Source organism: Lipophrys pholis (genome assembly GCF_963383615.2).
Source record: "Lipophrys pholis genome assembly, chromosome: 3".
Classification (NCBI taxonomy): Eukaryota; Metazoa; Chordata; class Actinopteri; order Blenniiformes; family Blenniidae; genus Lipophrys; species Lipophrys pholis.
The window spans coordinates 211642-235689 of NC_137627.1; the positions used below are offsets into that span (position 1 = coordinate 211642).

The 24048-nt window shown below is 43.9% G+C and overlaps 1 protein-coding gene across 1 annotated transcript in view; it reads right to left on the bottom strand.

The window, feature by feature from the left end:
* appbp2 (amyloid beta precursor protein (cytoplasmic tail) binding protein 2) overlaps positions 1 to 24048 on the bottom strand; it is a 34639-nt gene that overhangs the window by 2514 nt on the left and 8077 nt on the right. The window contains exons 2-12 of the mRNA XM_080459153.1: positions 20068 to 20156; positions 16303 to 16454; positions 16076 to 16199; positions 12783 to 12951; positions 9560 to 9649; positions 9407 to 9474; positions 9220 to 9325; positions 9008 to 9132; positions 8832 to 8917; positions 3542 to 3732; positions 954 to 1119 (exon numbers count right to left, since the gene is read on the bottom strand). Of these exons, the coding sequence (XP_080315279.1) occupies positions 954 to 1119; positions 3542 to 3732; positions 8832 to 8917; positions 9008 to 9132; positions 9220 to 9325; positions 9407 to 9474; positions 9560 to 9649; positions 12783 to 12951; positions 16076 to 16199; positions 16303 to 16454; positions 20068 to 20156 (1366 nt within the window). The remainder of the gene's footprint in view (positions 1 to 953; positions 1120 to 3541; positions 3733 to 8831; positions 8918 to 9007; positions 9133 to 9219; positions 9326 to 9406; positions 9475 to 9559; positions 9650 to 12782; positions 12952 to 16075; positions 16200 to 16302; positions 16455 to 20067; positions 20157 to 24048) is intronic.

Below are 24048 nucleotides of genomic sequence, written 5' to 3' on the forward strand. Positions count from 1 at the left end.
TTAACTCTGGTTTTCTCTTATCCAGGTAACTTCAGGATTAACTCTGGTTTTCTCTAATCCAGGTAACCTCCCCCTCAGAACCAGTGGATGTAAAATGTAAAGTAAAAGAAGAGCAGTGAGGAAGCTCTGCCTGGAACCGTTCTGCTGGAATAAAGTTTCTATTGTCCCATGAATTAATCTGCTCTAATCTCACCAAGTCAGCATTAACTAGTCAGGAAGGTTCTGGTTCTGGCTGCAGCAGCAGTGTTGCTTTGAGCTGCTGGATGGGTTGGAATTCTTCATAATCTCAGAGATTAACTGCTCCTCTATGGTAGAGTCAGCTGCTCTGCAGGGTTTCTCCCTCTGTGATTGGTCACACGCTGCAAGCTCCGCCCCTTTCAGGTGAATGCTCTGATCCTGGAGGGAAACTCTGGTTGAACTAGTGAGTTGATAACCTGCTTCCTGTTAATGCTGATCAGGATCCAGAATGTCTGGGTTAGTTAATCCTGGTAACAAAGATATCCTGGTATGTTAATCCAGGTAACAGAGATATCCTGGTTTGTTAATCCAGGTAACAGAGATATCCTGGTATGTTAATCCAGGTAACAGAGATATCCTGGTGTGTTAATCCAGGTAACAGAGATATCCTGGTATGTTAATCCAGGTAACAGAGATATCCTGGTATGTTAATCCAGGTAACAGAGATATCCTGGTATGTTAATCCAGGTACTTGTCCTTTAAACAGACGTATCAGTGCATCTCTAATGAACAGCAGACTGCAGTGTCAGCAAAGGTGTGTGTGTGTGTGTGTGTGTGTGTGTGTGTGTGTGTGTGTGTGTGTGTGTGTGTGTGTTGTAACCAGTGGAAGAGAACTGATCCACACACTGAACCTCCACAGAAGTTTTGAAAAACAAACTTCCTGCAGTAGGAGAGCCCAGAGGCGGAGGCAGGTGTGTACAGGCGCTGGCACTGACCAATGGCGATGGAGCGCAGGTAGAGCCGCTCGGCGTCCTCGTACTGGTTCATATCATAGTTGTAGAGCGACGCCAGGTGACCCACAGACAGAGCCACCTCGTAGTCCTCGTGGCCCAGCAGCTGCTCCTTGATCTGGATCGCCTTGATGTGCATCTCCTCCGCCTCCTGCAACACACACACACACACACACACACACACACACACACACACACACACACACACACACACACACACACACACACACACACACACACACACACACACACACACACACACACACACACACACACACACACACACACACACACACACACACACACACACACACACACACACACACACACACACACACACACACACACACACACACACACACACACACACACACACACACACACACACACACACACACACACACAGAGCTGATTTTACTGCAGGAGCCACTGTGTACTCACTACATGCTTCAGAGGACCAGTACAAACATTTAGTTACTTGATGTTACCGAGTACCGATAAAAACACTTAATACATCCCATGAAGCCTAATTCATACTCCATAAGAAACAATACGCAAAGACGATGTGTTGCTGTGAACAACCTCCACCAGCCTCTGTCGACGCTACGTCACCTCTACCAGCCTCTGTTGATGCTATGTCACCTCTACCAGCCTGTGTCGATTCTGCGTCACCTCCACCAGCTTCTATTGACACTACGTCACCTCCACCAGCCTCTGTTGATGCTACGTCACCTCCACCAGCCTCTGTTGATGCTATGTCACCTCTACCAGCCTGTGTCGATTCTGCGTCACCTCCACCAGCTTCTATTGACACTACGTCACCTCCACCAGCCTCTGTTGATGCTACGTCACCTCCACCAGCCTCTGTTGATGCTATGTCACCTCTACCAGCCTGTGTCGATTCTGCGTCACCTCCACCAGCTTCTATTGACACTACGTCACCTCCACCAGCCTCTGTTGATGCTACGTCACCTCCACCAGCCTCTGTCGTCGCTAAGTCACCTCCACCAGCCTGTGTCGATTCTGCGTCACCTCCACCAGCTTCTATTGACACCACATCACCTCCACCAGCCTCTGTTGACGCTACGTCACCTCCACCAGCCTCTGTCGTCTCTAAGTCACCTCCACCAGCCTGTGTCGATGCTACATCTCCATCAGCCCGTGTCGACGCTACGTCACCTCCACCAGCCTATGTGTCGATGCTACATCTCCATCAGCCTCTGTGTCGACGCTACGTCACCTCCACCAGCCTCTCTATAAACATATAAACTCCTTTGCAGAGCTACTGGCCGGTGCTTCCATGGCAAATAGACGCTGACTTCTGGTAGAAAACCAGCAGGGGGCAGTGTTACACTGAGAGAAAGTACAACTAAACTGAGTCTTTAATTAAGTGTAATTATAATTGAGCCTCTCATTCTTTGTTGTCATAGTAACTGATATTTAACACACAAACATTATTAAAGGAACAACATGGTACTTGACAAACACATTTACTGTCTTTAATAATAATATAATTTGCATACACTATATGACATACATATATGTATTCATCTATCAATAAAAACAAACATTAGTAGAAATATTAGTTTCACATCACAAAGAGGCTTTAATAACCTCATACACCAGTAACACTGATGGCTTTTGAAGGATTGTAATGTTTTGAAGATCTCTGACATAATTACTAATTGGACTAATTAATACTAATTACTAAAATGAGTAATTACTACTAATTACTAACAGAACTAATACTAATAATTACTAACAGGACTAATTACTAATAATTCCTAAGAGGACTAATTATTACTAATTCCTAATAGGACTAATTACTAATAACTACTAATTCCTAATAATTACTAACAGAACTAATTACTAACAGAACTAATAATTACTAATTACAAACTGGACTAATTATTAATAATTACTTACAGGAATAATTACTATTTACTAGCATTACTAATTACTACTAACTAACAGGACTAATTACTAACAGGACTAGTTACTGTCATCAGCAGTTCAATGATGCTCTGCCTGACCTCCTCTGTCTGAGGCCCCGCCCACACCATGGTTTCTGTCCAATTAACCACAAGAGGCGGAGCTTCAGGAGCCCAAAAACATTTATTAACTCTGGTTCCAGAGTGGGGAGATTCTAAACCCCGGCTTGGCTGTGAGGTGTGAGGAGTGGACGGACGTCAAAGACGATCATCGGTGGAAAAAAGACAACGTAACCGAAAATTAATTTCCCCCGGTGTAAAATGAGGCCACACACGGGGACACACGGGGACACGCGGGGACACACTGGGACACACTGGGACACGCGGGGACACACGGTGACACACGGGGACACACGGGGACACACTGGGACACACTGGGACACACTGGGACACGCGGTGACACACTGGGACACGCGGGGACACACGGGGACACACGGGGACACGCGGTGACACGCGGGGACACCCGGGGACACGCGGGGACACGCGGGGACACGCGGGGACACGCGGGGACACGCGGGGACACACTGGGACACACTGGGACACACTGGGACACGCGGGGACACACACACAGGGTGTACCGACCTTGAACTTCCTCATGGACTGGTAGAGGCGTCCCAGGTTGCCGTAGTGTTTGGCCGTCTGGACGTTGAACTCTCCAAAAGCCTTCTTGGCCAGCTGCAGTGAGGACAGGTGCAGGTCGTGAGCCTCCTGCAGGAGGCGCTCTTCTGTCTCTTTATTGTGGCAGTCAATAGCGATTTCTTCCAGGATCAGAGCTGAGGGGAACCAAGAGGACCAACATGTTAGTGCTGAGCTGGGAGGTGCACCTTACTGAAGACTACTGCAGTACAGTAGAGTAACTTTAAAGATAGCTGGTGGTAACCTGGGAGAGGAACATGCCTTTTCTCTAGTTTGTAACCGGCTACTTCAACCGTTACCATGGAAACCAGGCTGCACCTCTTCACTGTGCCCATGGGAGAGGATGAGAGATCTCCACTTTGATTTACAGAGAGGCCAGCCGACTCTAGATGTGAAGGTAGCAGGAGATAGCAGCAGACTCTAGATGTGAAGGTAGCAGGAGACTCTAGATGTGAAGGTAGCAGGAGACTCTAGATGTGAAGGTAGCAGGAGACTCTAGATGTGAAGGTAGCAGGAGACTCTAGATGTGAAGGTAGCAGCAGACTCTAGATGTGAAGGTAGCAGCAGACTCTAGATGTGAAGGTAGCAGCAGACTCTAGATGTGAAGGTAGCAGGAGACTCTAGATGTGAAGGTAGCAGGAGACTCTAGATGTGAAGGTAGCAGGAGACTCTAGATGTGAAGGTAGCAGGAGACTCTAGATGTGAAGGTAGCAGGAGACTCTAGATGTGAAGGTAGCAGGAGACTCTAGATGTGAAGGTAGCAGGAGATAGCAGCAGACTCTAGATGTGAAGGTAGCAGCAGACTCTAGATGTGAAGGTAGCAGGAGACTCTAGATGTGAAGGTAGCAGGAGACTCTAGATGTGAAGGTAGCAGGAGACTCTAGATGTGAAGGTAGCAGGAGACTCTAGATGTGAAGGTAGCAGGAGACTCTAGATGTGAAGGTAGCAGGAGACTCTAGATGTGAAGGTAGCAGGAGACTCTAGATGTGAAGGTAGCAGCAGACTCTAGATGTGAAGGTAGCAGCAGACTCTAGATGTGAAGGTAGCAGCAGACTCTAGATGTGAAGGTAGCAGCAGACTCTAGATGTGAAGGTAGCAGGAGACTCTAGAGTGAAGGTAGCAGGAGATAGCAGGAGACTCTAGATGTGAAGGTAGCAGCAGACTCTAGATGTGAAGGTAGCAGCAGACTCTAGATGTGAAGGTAGCAGGAGACTCTAGAGTGAAGGTAGCAGGAGATAGCAGGAGACTCTAGAGTGAAGGTAGCAGGAGATAGCAGCAGACTCTAGATGTGAAGGTAGCAGGAGACTCTAGATGTGAAGGTAGCAGGAGACTCTAGATGTGAAGGTAGCAGGAGATAGCAGGAGACTCTAGATGTGAAGGTAGCAGGAGACTCTAGATGTGAAGGTAGCAGGAGACTCTAGATGTGAAGATAGCAACAGACTCTAGATGTGAAGGTAGCAGCAGACTCTAGATGTGAAGGTAGCAGCAGACTCTAGATGTGAAGGTAGCAGCAGACTCTAGATGTGAAGGTAGCAGCAGACTCTAGATGTGAAGGTAGCAGCAGACTCTAGATGTGAAGGTAGCAGCAGACTCTAGATGTGAAGGTAGCAGGAGACTCTAGATGTGAAGGTAGCAGCAGACTCTAGATGTGAAGGTAGCAGCAGACTCTAGATGTGAAGGTAGCAGCAGACTCTAGATGTGAAGGTAGCAGGAGATAGCAGCAGACTCTAGATGTGAAGGTAGCAGCAGACTCTAGATGTGAAGGTAGCAGCAGACTCTAGATGTGAAGGTAGCAGGAGACTCTAGAGTGAAGGTAGCAGGAGATAGCAGGAGACTCTAGAGTGAAGGTAGCAGGAGATAGCAGGAGACTCTAGATGTGAAGGTAGCAGCAGACTCTAGATGTGAAGGTAGCAGCAGACTCTAGATGTGAAGGTAGCAGGAGACTCTAGAGTGAAGGTAGCAGGAGATAGCAGGAGACTCTAGAGTGAAGGTAGCAGGAGATAGCAGGAGACTCTAGATGTGAAGGTAGCAGGAGACTCTAGATGTGAAGGTAGCAGGAGATAGCAGGAGACTCTAGATGTGAAGGTAGCAGGAGACTCTAGATGTGAAGGTAGCAGGAGACTCTAGATGTGAAGGTAGCAGGAGACTCTAGATGTGAAGATAGCAGCAGACTCTAGATGTGAAGGTAGCAGCAGACTCTAGATGTGAAGGTAGCAGCAGACTCTAGATGTGAAGGTAGCAGCAGACTCTAGATGTGAAGGTAGCAGCAGACTCTAGATGTGAAGGTAGCAGCAGACTCTAGATGTGAAGGTAGCAGCAGACTCTAGATGTGAAGGTAGCAGGAGACTCTAGATGTGAAGGTAGCAGCAGACTCTAGATGTGAAGGTAGCAGGAGACTCTAGATGTGAAGGTAGCAGCAGACTCTAGATGTGAAGGTAGCAGGAGATAGCAGCAGACTCTAGATGTGAAGGTAGCAGCAGACTCTAGATGTGAAGGTAGCAGGAGATAGCAGCAGACTCTAGATGTGAAGGTAGCAGCAGACTCTAGATGTGAAGGTAGCAGGAGACTCTAGATGTGAAGGTAGCAGGAGACTCTATAGTGAAGGTAGCAGGAGACTCTAGAGTGAAGGTAGCAGGAGATAGCAGCAGACTCTAGATGTGAAGGTAGCAGCAGACTCTAGATGTGAAGGTAGCAGCAGACTCTAGATGTGAAGGTAGCAGGAGACTCTAGATGTGGAAGTTGATCAAAATTCTTCCACTTTCCTCTAAGTTTCATTCCCAGACTGACATAAGGCGTGAGAAGTTAACAAACAAACATTAGTGGTACAGGAACTAAGATGGTCCATAACATGTCAATAGCCCAGAGGAATCATGCACAACACTGTGCAGTAGCCTGTATTATATAGAGTAACTCAACAATCAAAAGGAGTTAGAAATAAGCCATCTCTTCTCTGTTTACAATATTACAATTAATCATCATATTTCTAATTCAAGTCCAGGTAATATTGGACTCCTAAAGGTCTCCGTGGTTTCCTCCATTTCTGCAGAAAAGGAAAACGTCAAAGTGTTTCCAGAGTCACACCCTGTGAGGTCGGAGAAGGAAGGAGGTTCCTCCGTCTCACTGTACCTTTATATTTGTCGAGCTAACATTAAGAGCAGCTGCTTGAAGAGAAGCAGGAACCTTCCCCAGCACCACAAAGTGCTTCTACTGCCCCCTGCTGACCTTCTGCTGTACCAACAACTGAGCCTCCATAATGTTTGATCTCCTTGCATTCCCACAATGCAACCTGGAGCCCAGACAAGACTTACATCAGGACATCTTGGTGACGTTCCTCTTGAACATTCTGGAAGGCAGTCAAACTGTCACCCTAAACCTCATCCATTCCATATTGAGTAAAGTATTCTATGATGTTCTTAACCATAAAACTTTACTCAGCTTCAAGCTTGATATCTCAGAATAGAATTTGGAGAGAAAGTGTTTTTGTTGCACATATCTAATAAAAAGCTAATGATTGGGAGTTGTTTTAATTAATTAATTAATAGATTAATTAATAGATTAATTGTTCTTCGAACACAAAATTCCTCACCTGTAAATATTTGTCAAAGTTTTTATTTGATATGTGGGACTGAATTTTAAGTGATTCAAATGTTTTAAAGTTCTCATTCTCATCCTGCTCTTTGCCAGATTATAAAATGTGGTCGTGCTCACTGTGGTGAGAGCTCCAGTTAATTCAATTCAACTTTATTTATAGAGCACCAAGTACAACACAGTCATTTCTAGGAGCTTTTAACAAAGAAAAGAGAAAAACCCAACAAATCCACATGAGCAGCAAATTTATTTGCGACTGTAGAAAGGAAAACTGTAAGAGGAAGAACCCTTTGTAGAAACCAGAGTCAGAGGCTTTCTGCTGACCGGTTAGGGTGAGGGGATAGAGGAGAGAAAAGGATAGATTAGACAGAGAGAAAGATTGAGGAGGAGATACAAACTTAACTGTCAGTTCTTTATCAGTGTTGCTATAAGATAAAGAAGGTGAGTGTTATTGAATACTTTCATGAATCTTTTCCAGGGCAACAATACATTAGTTATAAAAAGGTTGTTATTAGCAGTGTTTGGAAGTTGTTTCAGGCTTTTAGCCAACTGGTTTACAGGAGAAAAGAGTTTACATATACACGATTCAATGTCAAACCAAAAGAAATCTGAACCTTCAATCACCTACAGCGAGATAATCTGGCTTGAGTGGACAGTACATAGTATTCTAATGTTGCTTCAAGAGCTTTTGACACCAAATTCCATGTTATTTAATTCAGTAAAGGCACAATTGCCTTCATCGGATGCCCCCTGGAATATGGACACATTTACCCCTTTTAAAATGTTGCGCCGTTGAAAAGCTAACCCTCTCCAGGAGGGCGGAGCCTGGACAGGAAGGAGGAAGTGACATCGTGGGAGGAACGCTTTGTCTGGGATCCTGCAGGAATGCTGCATTTTCATATCGTTGTGGTGCTTTTTTGAGGCTCTTCAACACAGAAGGCTCTAATACATAGACGTATAGTAGTAGACCTCTATAAGAATGTGCATGTCTACACCATAGACCTACTATAGTGTCTATTCTTATATATTTATGTGTAATTTAGAGAAGTCAAATGTTGTAGGCCATGGGGGGGGCTTTCAAAATCTCCCATAAGTCTGTTCATCGGACCCTTTTATTATGATAGATTTAGAAAAACACAATAGTATTACAAAATCTCCTTGCAAATAGCTTATTTACTATGAATAACATTATCTTTGTTATTTTTTAACATCATATGTATGTCGGTTTACAAACAGCATTGATGTGGCTTATAGTATTTGTGGAAGTACTTCATCTTGATTAGGTTGATTCTGCTGAGGTATGATACCAGGAGATACTTCCATCCAGTTAGCATTTCTCGGATACTTTTAATGAAAAGGTAGTATTTTCTGCATATAACAGATTCATTTGGGGATCAGAATCAACTTTAAAGCTCTGATGATGATCTCCAGTAAACATTAAAGAGAGGGGAGATATAAGAACAACGTTTCAAGTAAACATGAATCATTTTTGTGTTTTCTTTTCAGAAAAGTTTCACGTTTACACAGCAAGGTTTTGAAAACGATGTCCATTTACACGGAAATGGCAGAAACACTGAAACCCATGTAGTTAGCATGCCAGGCCACAAGCTGGCGCTGTTGGTTGTTTTGGTGCTGAGAAGTTTCTCACCTTTGACTCTCTTGGACGAGGCCAGCAGAAGATGGTCCTCAGGCAGAATGTGAGTGATGATGTCTATGGCACGTTCTGCATGAAATCTGAGGGAATAAGACAAAGTGTTGAGGATGGAAACCTTCCCACCAACATGCAGAGAGCCTGTGGAATGAGCTGGATCATGTGGTACTCACAGAGCGTTGTCAAACTTCCCAGAGCTGTACTGGTGCACGTACGAGGAGTAGGCCAGGTCTTCATGAGCTGTGGCAACGTGGATGTTCTTCCCCCCAAACACAGACTGTCGAATGTCAAGGGCCGTCTGAGAAGCAGCCACAAACACAACAGATCAACAACAGCAACAATGCAGACAAAATAACTAGGATTCTGCTGGGATCGCTCCACTCACCTGGTAAATAGCAACTGACTGGCAAATGTTGTCTACATTTAAAAGATAAAATCCATAATCTAGCAGGGTGTCCGAGTACTTGGGATGTTTGGGTCCAAAATGTTCTCTGAAAGACACAAAACCTGACAAGAGAATCCGGGACAACAAACGCAGTGATGTGTGACGTGTATGGAAGCCAGCGGGTTACCTCGCAAGAAACACAGCATGTTTGATCAGCTGTTCAGCTTTCCTAAACTCTCGTTTCACCACGCAGGCCTGCAGTTAAGACAGTCAGTCAACAACAGCCTGTCCAAGTGTCCAGAACAAACCTGATTGACATGGAGAGCTGATGTGGCGGTACCTTGGAAGCTTGTCGCAGGACATCAACTACTACTTTAACAGGCAGCCCAGGAGTTATTTCCTTCATAGCTTCTATACACCACCTGTAAGCCTGCCAGGGAAATGAAACAAATCACAGGGTTCATCATCATCGTCTGCAACTTGCATCGTGACTGGACATGTTAAACAGCTTGAGGTGGAAGAAAGTAGTATCTCAAAATCATTTCAGAGAGACGACAACATTTTGGAGATGGTGTGCATTTGACCCAGAGTTTGTGCCTAAAAATTGGGACGGGAGGTTGAAGGACAACGAATGGCTTAACCACAGACTGCACTTTTTTGAAAAAGGGGGAAGTGAACAATTTTCAAGACTTAAAGAGAGAATAAAATCTGAATAATGGTGATTTCTTTAGATTTCTACAGGCTCGTCATTATATTGAGCAAATTAATAGGAAAGTTACAAAACACCAATGGGACAATATTTTATTAAAAGTCTTCATAGAGGCTTACACTTCAGGCCCAAACCAAATAACCATTTCAAAACTTCATCTGGGCCTCCAAAAAAAGAAATGCAGCTCATTGAATGTTAAACAGAAATGGGAACGGGAAGGAAACTTGGAACTGACCGCAGAGGACTGGGAACGGTTGTGTAGAATTCAATGGAAAATGTCAAATTCAAGATTATGGAGAGAGTTTTGCTGCAAATACCGTATTAGATTTTTTTTAACACCAATGCAAAAAAAAAAAACCCATTACACTAACTCATCTGCATGTTGGAGCCAAGAGGCAAATCATTTCCACATATTCTGGTCCTGGACAGTGTTGGTGCCTTTTGGATGGAGGGTTCTAAAATGATTCTGCAGATTTATGACAGACATTCCATTTGAGTTTGCTTCTCTGTGTCTCGGGGCTTTGCCTCCTGATCACTTCTCCTTTAAGGATAAATATCTGTTTCAGATACTTAGTGCAGCCGGCAGGAAGGCCATTGCAAGAACATGGTTGAGTGGATTGATATTATTTATGATGTTTATAAGATGGAAAGACTGCAACAAAATGTGTTTTTGAAAAGATGGGAAAGATGGATCAAGTATATAAAACCAGTGCGGCCATCTCTTATATAATGTCAAAGGGTGGTTGTTTGTTCATGTTCTGGCCAGGTTCACTTCATGATCAAAGGTTTTCCATTTATTTCTTACTATCAGTATGCACCCATGTTTCCCTGTTCTAGGGAGAGTAGTTATTTAGTGCTAAGATTTTAGTTAGAGTGGGTATTATAAGATGGTGGAAGGACCAATCATTTATGTACTATTTATACAGGTTTGGATGTGTTGTGGAGATTTAACTGTAATGTACAGATGAATCCTAAAGGCAAAATGTTCTGTGAAGAATTTTGTGAACCATGAAAACACCAATAAAAAAGGAATTGGAAAAAAAATAAACAAACAGCATGAGATCATCTCAGAGCTATCAGCATGGTTCATAGGAACATTACTCATTTTCAAAATTAGAAATTTATATGGATTATTCTCATAAGATAAAACTAACATTCTCATAACAACAACTTGGGGTTCGGTGCCTTGCTCAGGGTCATATGGGCCGGGAGAGACGGAGATTCAAACCTGTAACCTTGTGATTTTAAGACAGCCCGCTCTCCCTACCGCGGGACATGTTTCCAGCAGTTTTATTTTTGAAAGTTAAATGTTTCATGTGTCCAAACAAGTTTGATTTGATGTGAAAGAGGGTGGACTGATGGTTTTGGTCCTGAAAGTTTCCCTGATGGTGGAATCCCAAGCTGTGTGGAATAAACCCTGCCGCGGCAGCCGCCCAATCATCTCCTGTTTACACTCAAAGTTTCAGCTGAAAACTCTGTTTCAGAAAGGTTTCATGTTTACGTGGCAAACACAGAACACAGAATACAGTGGGCTCTAAACATTACCTCTGTGAGCACACATTTCCCAAAGTGAAAGGAAGTGACAAATATTTATTGAAAACATTTATAGCAGCTTGGACAAAGACAATTACACATAAATGGTTACAAGCTGACCCCCACCACCCACCCAATAGATAGCTTTTCCATTTCACTGATTTTAGAAACTATATTGAACTAATTAACTGAACTTGAGACTGGGTAGGACCAGATTTGAAATAAAATGGGGAAAATGAAAACAATTTGTAAACAGAAAATAGAAATTGAATCGAAAAGGAAAGAGGAATTCTGTATAAACATCTTGTGCATAAATTGGAGAAATTAGTTGATCAGGCTCCCAGGGACTTCGTGCCTTTTGATAGGTGGCTGTGTGTTTGTGTGTCACCTGAGGTGACCTTATCGCTGAGTCAGCACAATTTCTACAACGGTACCCATTACTGTAAACCAGGGTTCCCCAATTCTGGGCCTCGAGGGCTGGTGTCCTGCATGTCGCACAACACCTGAATGCAATAAGGGCCTCGTCATTTGGCTTTTTTACAAGCTTGATGATGACATCATCATTAGATTGAGGTGAGCTGAAGATGGGAGGAGCTAAAACCTGCAGGACACCGGAATTGGGGAACCCTGTTGCAAACCATGAATGTATGAGCTATTACAGTGACACCTGCTGTTTCTTCTCTTCACGTTTCATTTTGCTCAGAAAATAAATCCCCCATAAGTATAAAAAACAAACAAAAAGAAACTAAAACAAAAGCTGACATTCTAGTGGACAGACCAAGTTGGATTGTTATAACGGTGACTGTCAAAATAAAAGTATCAAGTTGGATTGTTATTACAGTGCCTCTCACAATTAAAGTACCAAGTCATGACACCCCGGAACACTAGGACTAGGACCAGCGTTTCCTGCGTCTACATGGACACGGAACCCAAACGTTAAAAAAAGGTTCCACCTTGGGAGCCATTCCCAAAAAGTTGTATTTTCAGTGGCTCTGAGGATTTGTCGTGTCAACAGACACCCAAAACACAACAAAAGGTTTTCATTTTCACTTGAAATCGATGTGGTGTAAAGGGGGGCCTGATCAGCAGCTCTCACTGAAACATCCAGGGACCAAATACAGTGCGAGCAAAGAAAAGTCCCCATGCAGCGACTTGAGACCTGCTCTCTGCCAAAAGACTCACCAATCACATCAAGTGCACTTTAGAGAGTCGAAGAAAAGCCAACGGTCGCCCCATTGGTTTTCACTTTCAACTCTTTAAACACTTTGTGCCATGTTGTTTTTGTGTCAGTGTGTTATAAAGACTGATTGAAGACACTTACCTCATCATAGTGGCTTTTGGCGAAGAGCAAGGCACAGAGCTCGCCGTACAGCGCCGCCTTGTTGGCCTGGTGGCCATGTTTGGCTAGTTTGTCCATGTAAGACTGAGCGAGCTTGAAGGTCTCCTCCCCCAGGTGGTATTTGCAGTTGCCGTTGCGGACATGAAGCAGCCTGCGGAGACAGGAGAGGGAGGAAACGGTAACGTGGTGGGAGTGTGAGGAGTCAGTGATCACCGTCAAACGGTCACCTTAAGAACTGCAGGAAGGAAAACTGCTGGACGGAAGCTCAAGTTACACAACATGATCCAAGAACTCCTGCGCCAACATGTGGTGGAGAATACACAGCTTAAGCCCTTAATACTTTACAAAAAACTGCTGTTCTGCTCCTTCCTCCAGTAATAATGCTTCACACTTTTAGAAAGGTTTTCACAACCACAGGTTTCTGTGTGCATCTTCGTAAAACCTGATATTTATTCCATCACTAATTCATTGGTGAGCGTTTGTCAGTTTGAGGTTTTAGCCTGTAAAAGTGCTGACAAACAGATTTTTGTACCACATGTGTTACCATAACTACACCACCATGGAAATTGTGTTATTATTTTTTTTACATATTCAGACATCAAACATGAGAACTTCTCTGACAAAGTGACACTCTAAGAGGAGCTATTGAATAAAATGTGATCACCATACAAGTAGAGATCACAGCACGATGCCAAAGCTACCTGCAGATCCTGAAGTAAGTCATTTAAAGTTTTGTTCACATTAATTAATTACACTTTGAATAAACATGCTGCACTACCTACAGACTCACATTCAGAGCAGTGTGACCTTTCCAGCAGTGTATTGTTAAGGAACGTCAAGAGGAAATATGATATTGAGGTTAAAAGATTCAGTATCAATCATTATGAAAACACTGGGAAATGCTTTAAAACGAGTCTCCAAGACCTGCAGAAGCTTTCTTCTCCTGGACAGAAAGCTCTTTAAAATCTTGGCATGAAGCTCGAGGAGAGGAGTCTGAATATATCACTCCTAAATATTAATATTTGAATCCCTTGATTATGAGAAATATGAATTTTGAGTGAACTGTCAGCGTTCAATAACTAGAAGTAGTGAAATATGTGCTTTTCAGCATATTTTGCCACACAGAAGAGGTTTCTGAGGCTGTTTTAAAGTATTGAAATTAGGAAAGCACCGATACCGATACCATTGTCAGGTCCGATACAGCACAGAGTACTCCGTATCAGCAAGTAGATAAAGGTTAGTACCCATACTTCTACTAATCCTTTTAAAATGTGGTCTTTACTATGGCTTGGTAAAGACCCAGCATGCACCGTGTGTTCAGCCCCAGAAACCCTCAAGCATATTCTTGCTGGTTGAAAGACCAGCCTCACTCAAGGCAGATACAGCCAGGTCCTCAGGTGTTATGCTGACTAAGTTGAGTGCCAGAGGGTATCGATCAACACCGACCATCATTTGTTCGGGAGGAGGGCAAGCTGAAGTCCAACCCCTCCATCCCTGATTTAAGCCACTGAATGCAGCCAGGGATTGGCAGATGCAAGTGGACTTGGACCAGAATCTCATTTTTCCCCTCACAAATCACTATGACCACCCTTCAGCCAGACCTGGCCCTCTGGTCCAACTCCTGCCAGCTGGGCTACATCACTGATCTGACAGGACCCTGGGAGGAACCTAGCAGCAGAGGCAGAGGACAGAGGCTGGAAGATAAAGGTGCTCCCAGTGGAGGTGGGCTCTAGGGGCTTTGTAGCCAGCTCAACAAAACCCTGAGGGAGATCCGAGTCAGGGGACAAGCTCACAGAGAAGCTATCAAAGAGCTGGCAGCACCACTGAAAGGAGCCGTCACCGGCTGGGAGGAGTGACACCATCTGGGCTGCTAAAGGGAAGGGCTAAACTCAGGACACACTGCCATGTCTGATCAACCTGCCTCAGCAGAGGGTGTATTGTGACAAATGTCTGAAGCACCCAGTTACGCTGGGGTACACGACTGGCCATGTGTCCTGGTGGTTAGAGCCTATAGAACCCCCTGGGACCTGGTAGTGGTGCAAATACTAGGGAACTGTTACACCTAGTCCTTTCAGTGAATCTTGGTGAATCCCTAATTGAAAGACACTTATGGCGCTTTTCCACCAGCTCCTACTCGCCTTAGCCTCCACCCGACTCAGCCTCCACCCGACTCAGCCTCCACCCGACTCAGCCTCCACCCGACTCAGCCTCCACTCGCCTTGCCACGGTCGTTTTCCATTACAATGTCGTACCATCAGTGTTTGGGTAGAGTCATCAAAGCTTTTTGTGCACAAGTAATCACCCCAAAATGATGAACAAGCATTGGATATCAGCTCAAATAATAAAATAAATTGTAAATATTTTGATATATTTCTAATACGAAAAAATGTGGATCGTTAGGATCGTGCTTCACTGTCCAATGTTTCGCTTTCACTGGTGCCCGTTAGCAGCAAGAGATGTTAAATAAGACAAACGCTACGATACTTTTACCTTGAATGGAAATGCGGTTAAAAGGCGTTCGCCAGGATAGCTATAGATTCTGGTCGTATATTTAACATCTGCCGTGAAAAGCAGACGCTGGAGGACGCCGGTCGCCAGTTAATAAGGAAACCAGTTAATCCAAAACCCTGCGGCTTGGAGACCTCCTGATAGCGGGTCGCTCCATCCAGCTCCTGAATCCTCTGGTCGCCACCAGGCAGAGAAACGTCTGGACGTCGTTGCTTCTCCACGGTCCATCTCTGTTGTAAGTGTTCTGGTTGTGATCAGGTTTAGGGAATGACGGGTGAACGAGATGCTCTCTGACTCATCTGTGTCGTTACGCGTCGGCCAATCAGCAGCTGCCGTCTGCCAACGTCACATGTTTTACTGGCCTCAGCTCGCTGGGAACCTCAAGGAGGAACCATGAAAGTTCCTGGCAGAGGGACGAACACTTGGTGGAAAAGCATCAATAGCGAGTAGAGTAAAGTCGAGTAAGGCTGAGGAGGAACTAGTGGAAAAGCACCATTATATAACACTCTTGTGTGTGGTCATTAAATTAACACCCTATGAAGTGTGAAACAACATATAAATCTCCATTATCTGTTGAGCAGTGAGCACAGCGTAATCCCTCCTGTGTGTTGGAGCGTTGGAGACTCTGCAACTTCCCTTTCCCTCCAATCATCCTGAACTATGAGCTCCTGCAAGATCCTGCCACCTGGCCACACTCTCACTCCTTCTTTGGCTCCATTTTGACGGAGAGAATGAAAACGCAGAGTTGGTTCATGTTGGCCACTGACCTGACGCAGCACTCCACAGCGCGGAAGCAGTGCAGGATCTCACTGTGGAGCGTGCACAGCTGCAGGCACGACAGAAACACCTTCTCAGCATCTCCATACCAGCCGGCATCAGACAAGAAGCCACCTGCAACCCCAGAAAAGTCCCAGAAACAGTGAACCTCCTCCAAGATACAAGCTGAAGCCCGGATCACAGCACAGGCCATCATGAGTGTTGTTTCTCTACTCACCCAGCACAAATCCAAACTGGATGGCCTTCTCCTTCACGTGGGCGTCCGACTCTGCGATGTAGGAACAGCGGCGGCTGAAGGAGTTTGCCAGAACAGAGGCCACCTTGACACCGTGGTCCATCAGGGCCTGGAAACAGTGGTGCAAGAGGTGTCTGCACCGAGGAGGAAGCCGGGCAGATCATCAGTGTTACAGACATGCTAAACAGACACATGTCTGTGCACCAAGGCAAGGCAAGGCAAGGCAAGGCAAGGCAAGGCAAGGCAAGGCAAGGCAAGGCAAGGCAAGGCAAGGCAAGGCAAGACAAGGCAAGGCAAGGCTAATTCAAACACAGAGTAATTGCTTTACAAAGATATCACAGAAATTAAAGAAATACAGAAAAACTTTACAAAGACATAATAAATATATTAATAAAAGAAATACATTAAAGCTTTAAAGAAATTAAAGCATAAAAGTTTTAAAAACAGCATAAAAAGTAGAATAAATAAGCTAAGATTTATTGAGATAAATTTAGTAAAGTAAGTAAAGTCTATTGTTTATTCTACATCCTGTACATCTAGGATTGTTTTAAGTCCTGATTTAAAAGAAGTGAGTGTGTCAGCAGTCGTCAGGTGTTCGGGAAGTTTGTTCCACAGGTGAGGAGGTAGGAACTAAAAGCTGCTTCACCTTGTTTCTTCTGACTGTAGGAACAGTGAGTCAATCTGAGATGATTTAGGCCGAGACCATTCAAAGCTTTCTAGAGCAGAAGTCCATCCTTGTCTCACAGACAATGAGCTTGATCAGAATATTTATAGAGAGATTTTGTTTTTAATACAGACATCACTGAAGTTCCCTTTGAGCTTGGTGGTTTTCATAACCATAACCTTGAGCAACAAAGCAACGTAACAATCCTGCATGCATCACCTGACCAAATTTTCCCAGCTGGGAGTTTCTTTTCTTATTATTCCAATATTATTATTTACTGTTTAGGGTGTGTGTGGTTTTATACTCGGGTGGGTTTTTTCTTAACAGAGACTGGGTGTATTTTATTGTGATTTTTGTTCAAGTGCAGTTTTTTGTCTGTTTTATTTATTTCAATTTAAAAGTTCCTGACATTCCAATTACAATGGTAAAAATTCAAAATTAAAGTTTATTGCATTTGAAAGAGTATACTTGCATTACTATGATATATTATAACATTTGTGGTTACTTTGGTCTTATTGTCCAGCTAAGTTTGTCCTGGTCACAGGCCTTGTGTCCGTGTTCTCCTGTTGCTAATGCTTATAGCGGATTGTTCACTGCTGCATGTGTGTGCTTTCATCACAAAAACAAACAGCACCCCCGAGTGGCCCAACATGGAAACTACACCATTTTCTGCATTTCTGGTGTTTCCATGGTAAGATATTGTTTTCAGAATGTTGTTGTGTAAAAATGATAGTTTCTTATTCTAAATATATAGGTATAGACTCTTTTCTTTACGATAGGTAAATGCAGGGAATTTTTTTACCCAGCTGACACGTTTCGGCTGCGTCTGCAACCTTCCTCAGAGCGTCACCTGTGAGGAAGGCTGATGCAGCAGATGCAGCCGCAACATGTCAGCCAGGTAAAAAAAATGTCCTGCATTTACCTGTCGTTAAAAAAAGAGTCTATACACATACATTCCTGAAGCAATGCGCATAAACGAGACCTGAGCCACTGGATTTAGAAAACTGTGACAAGAAGATGCAAGCAGATTTTTCAATATGGCTGACTGAAGAACCTTTGGACCGGGGTCGCCCGCAATCAAGGTCAAGTCAACACGAGGAGGAAGACTGAAAACTTTGTTACTGTTGTGAATATTTTATAATAAAGCCTGTAAAGTCGAACCTTCTGTAACAATCCACTCATGCTGGAATACATTGTTATCAATAAACTGAATAAATCTCCCTCCTCAGGAAGAAACCTTACAGCACACAGAGCTCATGATGTCCAGTGGCTCTTATTCAACTGAAACATTACTTAATTTGTTGTGCTAAGATGTAAAAGAAGATGTGAAGCAGCCACAAAGTTCCACTGAGCAGGAAAAAGAGCAGGAGGCTAACAGAGACACTCCTGAACCGTTTGTCTGACCACATGCATCAAGGAAAGAGTGCAGGCTGCAAATGCCTTTGTCTCTCTGAACATTTTAGGTAACAGTAATCTAGAACAGTAACAGTAATCTAAAGCAGCTAAAGCAGAAAGCTGAAGCAGGACGTCTGAAGAGGAGCTGGCATCAGAGTTTGTTCCATCAAACTCAATATGACAAATAAAACCCCTGAAAAGGAGTTGAGACAGATGATTCATCGCTTTGGAAAGCAATATCATCTCAGGGGTCTTTTGATTCTAGTTCAGCACTTTTAAGTGGGAATGAGGCATGTTTCTGTTTTCTTTAACATGCTATCGGGGTATGTTGGTGCGGACGCTGCAGGAGAGGTAGAGGGGCAGTAAATATATGTATGACTTGAGGCTGTTAGCAGAGTCCTGTGCTTCTCCTACTGACTGCCCAGTGAAGGCCCCTTCATCCTCCATTAAAACAAGAAGGATGGTCGACCCTCCAGGGTCTTGACCAACAATATGTCCTATGATGTGCAGCACACACACGTTCCAGCTCGCTAATGACTGTCAGTCATATTTTAATCATGTAGTCTGCTACTGTGTGAACCCTGAAGCACGTTAGCATGTAGCAAGGTGTCAGAGTTTACCTGATGAACACGTCACTCAGGGCTGTCAGCTCCTGCAGTAGACCAACATGGTGGCTCGGGCACAAACTCTCTCTTTTATTAATGAAACGGTTCAGCAAAATGTGTTTCAGAAAACATTTGAAGCAAGAACTAAGCTGTGCAGTTGAAAAGTTAATACTGCAGCTTCAAAGAAGTGTGCCTGCTGTGGGGGGCGTGGCCTGCTGTGCGGGGGCATGGCCTGTTGTGAGGGGGCGTGGCCTGTGAGTTTAACAGCTTCTTGTCTGAGTAAGAACTGTCCCTATGAACCAGAATTTGGCTGGCTGACGTCACAGCCCAACTTTTCTTCTTGTTGTTTGTGAGTCTCAGGGACCTTGAGGAAGCTGAAGGTATAACCTGCGTCAGACAGAGACAGAATCTGAAGCCTCTTCTGAGCTGATCAGATTTTTAAACACAGTGATGATGACAGTCTCTCAGGGAACTGGAGAAAAAATCCACAAGCTTTTTGGGTGACAGGTCTTCAAGAGCTTCCAGCAAGCTTCAAGAATGACATTTCCCCCACCAGTCAGGCACACTTACTAGTGGGTCCACTAGTAAGTGTGCGGGACTGTCCACTATGCTGCTGCAACATTGAAATATCTCACTTGTGGGACGAACAAAGGTTTATCTATTCTTTACCTAATCTAATGTGGACCAGCAGTCATGACACTCTGGACGTCACCATTGTTGTTATTGTCCATCTACTGGGCATGTGCAGAACAGCTATTTACTATGGCCGGGGTGCTCATGCACAGTAGCAGCAATTCCGCCATCTACACAGAGACAGAGCCTGAGAGTTTCCAGAAAGTCTCGTCGTCACACGTTTACACAACAATGTACCCGGAGCCTTTTAGAAAACTTTCAGAAAGTCGTTTTCAGTGACTGACCACCGATGTTGTGGAAACAGATGCCAAAAACACAAGGAAAGGTTTGAGTTTCCACTTGAACTTGTTGCGGTGTAAAAGCCACCAGAGCAGCGGTCCTCAGACACTGAGCACCATCTTCACAGACAGATGTTGTTCCAGAGGTTTCACACAGAGGTCAACGTCTCACCTTTTATCCGAGGCCCGCAGCACTTTAGCAAACACCTCCAGCTCGCAGAACTCCCCGCCCAGCTGGCAGAGTCGGCCCTGCTGGTAAAGCTGAAACACAGAACAGAAGCATCGGTTAGGACCAGCCTGGACACTCACCGACTATTAACGCTTTATTGTTCAGCCCACACTCAGAAAGGGTCAAACTCATTTTAGTCCAGGAGACACAACATCAGTCCTGTTCAGGGATCCACAATGTAATCTCTGCTACATGAAACTGAAATAGCACCAACCTCCCAATGCAGTTTACAACATTATTTTGGGGAAATTTACATTTACAGGTTGAACAAGCTGATGGATATATATTTCGTATTCTGATAACTGCTGGTAAAAAAGCCATTAAAAGGCATTGGTTGCTTCCTGACTCACCCAGAACACAGGACTGGATAAACATAGTAGATGACATTTATCTTATTGAAAGGATTACCTTCTCCCTTCACCTTCAGATTCACGTATTTACTAAACTTTGGACCAAGTGGGTTAGATATGAGAGTTTCCTACAAACGGAAATACAGATTGTATAATGTTGTTCTTGTGTTTTATTGCTAGATATTATATGGGGCCTAACAATTAGTCTTGTACCACTTGTACTTTATCTAAAAAAAAAGAAAAAAGAAATCCTGGATAGACCTTTCGCTTCTGATTTACTTTTTTGTAACTGACCATCAGTTTGTTTGATTTTCAGTATTTTAATTCTTATTTTGTAGAAAAACAATCAACTGTGAGTGGCAGAAGTACGTGTAAGAAAGAAAAAATGTCTGAAAGTAAGCATGGTTGTATTTTGCTCTCACAAAATAAAAAATGTAAAAAAGAACAAAAAAAAGTGAAATAGCAGAACTAAATCCCAGTCACTTCTCATCTTGCAAGGCCCTCGTTCAGGCCGGACTGGTGGACCAGCTCTGGCCCCCAGGCCGTATGTTTAGCCCACCTGACTGAGATAAAGGAGTGAAAACAAAGAAAAGGTGCTGATGTCTGGCCTGTCATCAGAATGCACTGAACTGGAAGTGTATTTTTGGGACCATTAAAAGTCACAGGTGTGCCTATTTAACTGATCACTGGCTGAAATCTAATAACATGTGAGATATGAGGTGGGGATTCACTGCATCCAGCGCTACAGTCTGAGCCCACTAGCCTGCCAGAGGATCAGCAAAAAACATTTCGTCTCCCTTCAAACTAGAGGAACTTTCTGGGTTATTTTTTTCGCCATATCGCTCCCCTGTGGGTACTTATCCTTTTTTTTTAAGTCGAGCGTTTGCTGCTTCGGTGTGGCTTTTTCTTTAGTTGTTGTTGTAAACTGAGGGTACAGCCACACGACGAAAAAACAATCTTTGTTCTCCCTGTCCTTCTCCCAAAAAACTCCGTCCTCACCTCACTATGAACACGGCTCAACACGAGGCTTCAGGGCATGTAGTACACATGCCAGGCCTTTAGGGGCGCTGTGACTCACCAAATACAATAAAAACACAGAAGAAGACAGACCACATAGACATTTAGAAGTAGACTCTTGCACATTAACACATAAACCACTATATATAACTCTAGTTTTATAGGTCTATGGTCTAACCCTTCTGCAGCTCGACCGGAACTTGTAGTCTGTGATTGTTGTGGTTATTAGGTGACGTTGTGGACCACGGTGGGGGGAAGAGGGGGGGCAATTACGTCATCTTTTTTCCACGGATGATCGTCTTTGCACGAGCCGGGATTTTAGAATTCACCCACTCTGGTACCTGTGTTCAAAAAACCCGTCTCCGGGCTCCTAAACAGGCCTCATGTGGATGATAGGCCAGAAACAGCTGGTTTAGGTTAACCGGTTTCCTGGTGTGGACGGCCCCTGAGCGTACTCCGCCGCATGGTTACTTTTTAGATGTCTTATCAAATTAGTTAGACCCCAAAACACAACAAAAGTTTTGAGTTTTCACTTGAAATCATTGTGTAAACGGGGCCTGAGTTACTTTATTCTTCAGACAAGAGCATTTCCCTTCAAACATCCAACAGGATTAGGTGCATTTCTTTTTCCTTTCAATAACAAAACAAGTTAGACATAAAATGATTTTGCAAATCTAAACTGAGCCAAAAAGAAGAGTGGCTTCTAGGGCTGAACGATTAATTGCATTTGCGATAATATCAAGATATGATAAAACGAGATTTTCTAATCGCAAGGGCTGCGATTTGACTGCTCACGTGACGACTTGCGCGTCCTGCACATGTCATCTGCCCACCTTGACTGAACGGGCTAGTGGTTTTTAGGGATGGAGCCAAAAGTTCTGCTCCAACCTGCAGAGGTTCCTGATCCATGATCCTGGTCTGATCCATGATCCTGGTCTGCTTCATGGTGCTGAAATGATCCCCAGTGTTTCCCTGCTGCTGCTCTGCTCGCTGGCTGCAAACTGTGGACTGGATTTCCTGAAGGGAGGCGGGTCTCAATGAGACCAGGAGGAATGAGGCAGGAAATCCAGTCCACAGTTTGCAGCCAGCGAGCAGGCTAGGGAAGTAGCACTGTGCTATCCAACTTTTCATGGCAACATGTTGCTGTTTGATGGGATTTTAGTCTCACAACACCACAAAGCAACACAGCAACGTGGATGTTAGCAAAGCAACGCAGCAACGTGGATGTTAGCAAAGCAACACAGCAACGTGGATGTTAGCAAAGCAGTTGTACAGCGAGCCGGTCGCTTTGCAAACAGACGTCAGCGTTTTAAAACTCCAGCTCCACGAGGAGACCAGCACTGACCGCGGCATCAGAACAATGAGCAGCAGCTCCTCCAGGCTGTCAGCAGGCGATTCACACCTCTGTGAAGCTGCGTCCTACTCCACGCTAAACTCCCTGAAAATAGTCCCAATCATTTGTGTTGTGTTCGAGCTGGAAACACTGCTGTTGGTGCTGCCTTGCTCAAGAATTTCCCCGGGGATTAATAAAGTGTTTCTGAGCTTTTAAAGATAGAACTAGTTTATTATGAGATGATGACGTCACGCAGACCCCCACATTGTCCACATGGAACTAAAATACTTTGTACTGCTTCCTTTTCTGACCTCTTTTGAGAGAATACATGAATATATTTGTACAATTCATATTACTGTAGAGAGGAGTTTATTACAGCCTCATATAAAATCAACAATAATGATAATATTAATATTAAAGCAAACAGCTCTGCTATCAGAGTCGTATCGGCAGATATACAAATTTAAGTTTCGGGATCGGATCAGAAGTGAAACAACGTGGATCGGTGCTTCCCTCCTGAAATGTCGATGAGCAAACCGCTCCAAACCCTTAATGTCCAGCGCAGCATTAGTATAGTGACCCAGCCTGGTTTACAATGGACCAGCGCTTGGCTTGTTGTGGTGAACGCTTACTAGACTGCAAGTCACAGTACTTAGTAAGTTTACTACTGTAATTGAAGTAGAAGATAAGTAAACTGTCTATCATAGTAATACATGCTTCATGTGACTATCTTAACATAAGCCTCGCCTATAAGAAAGAACAATTTATGTAGAATAAATCTGATAGTTTATTATAATACTTATTGATTTATTGATTGTGTTTGTTGAAAAATACATGAGAAGAGAACCTTAGAAAAATAATCAAATATTCAATCGTAATATTGAGGAAATAAAATCACAATTAGATTATTTTCCAAAATGGTCCAGTCCTAGTTGGCTTCTATAAAAAACATGTGTATGAGTGGCAGGGTGAGCCTGCAGCCACGTGGCTGAAAGGGAAGTATCTGCTGTGGCATTGGAATTAAATGTTTCAAACTATCAGACAAGAAAAACACAAAATCAGAAGAAACATCTTTTCCAAGGACACTTCTTACTTTAGAACATCCAGTGCAAGTACACACCGTACTGTTACTTTATCAACATTCACCTTTCTTTTCATTTTCCACTCTACATGTTCTCTTTTGAGATAGGAGTACAAAGAGTTACTTTATACTGCTGGACAGTA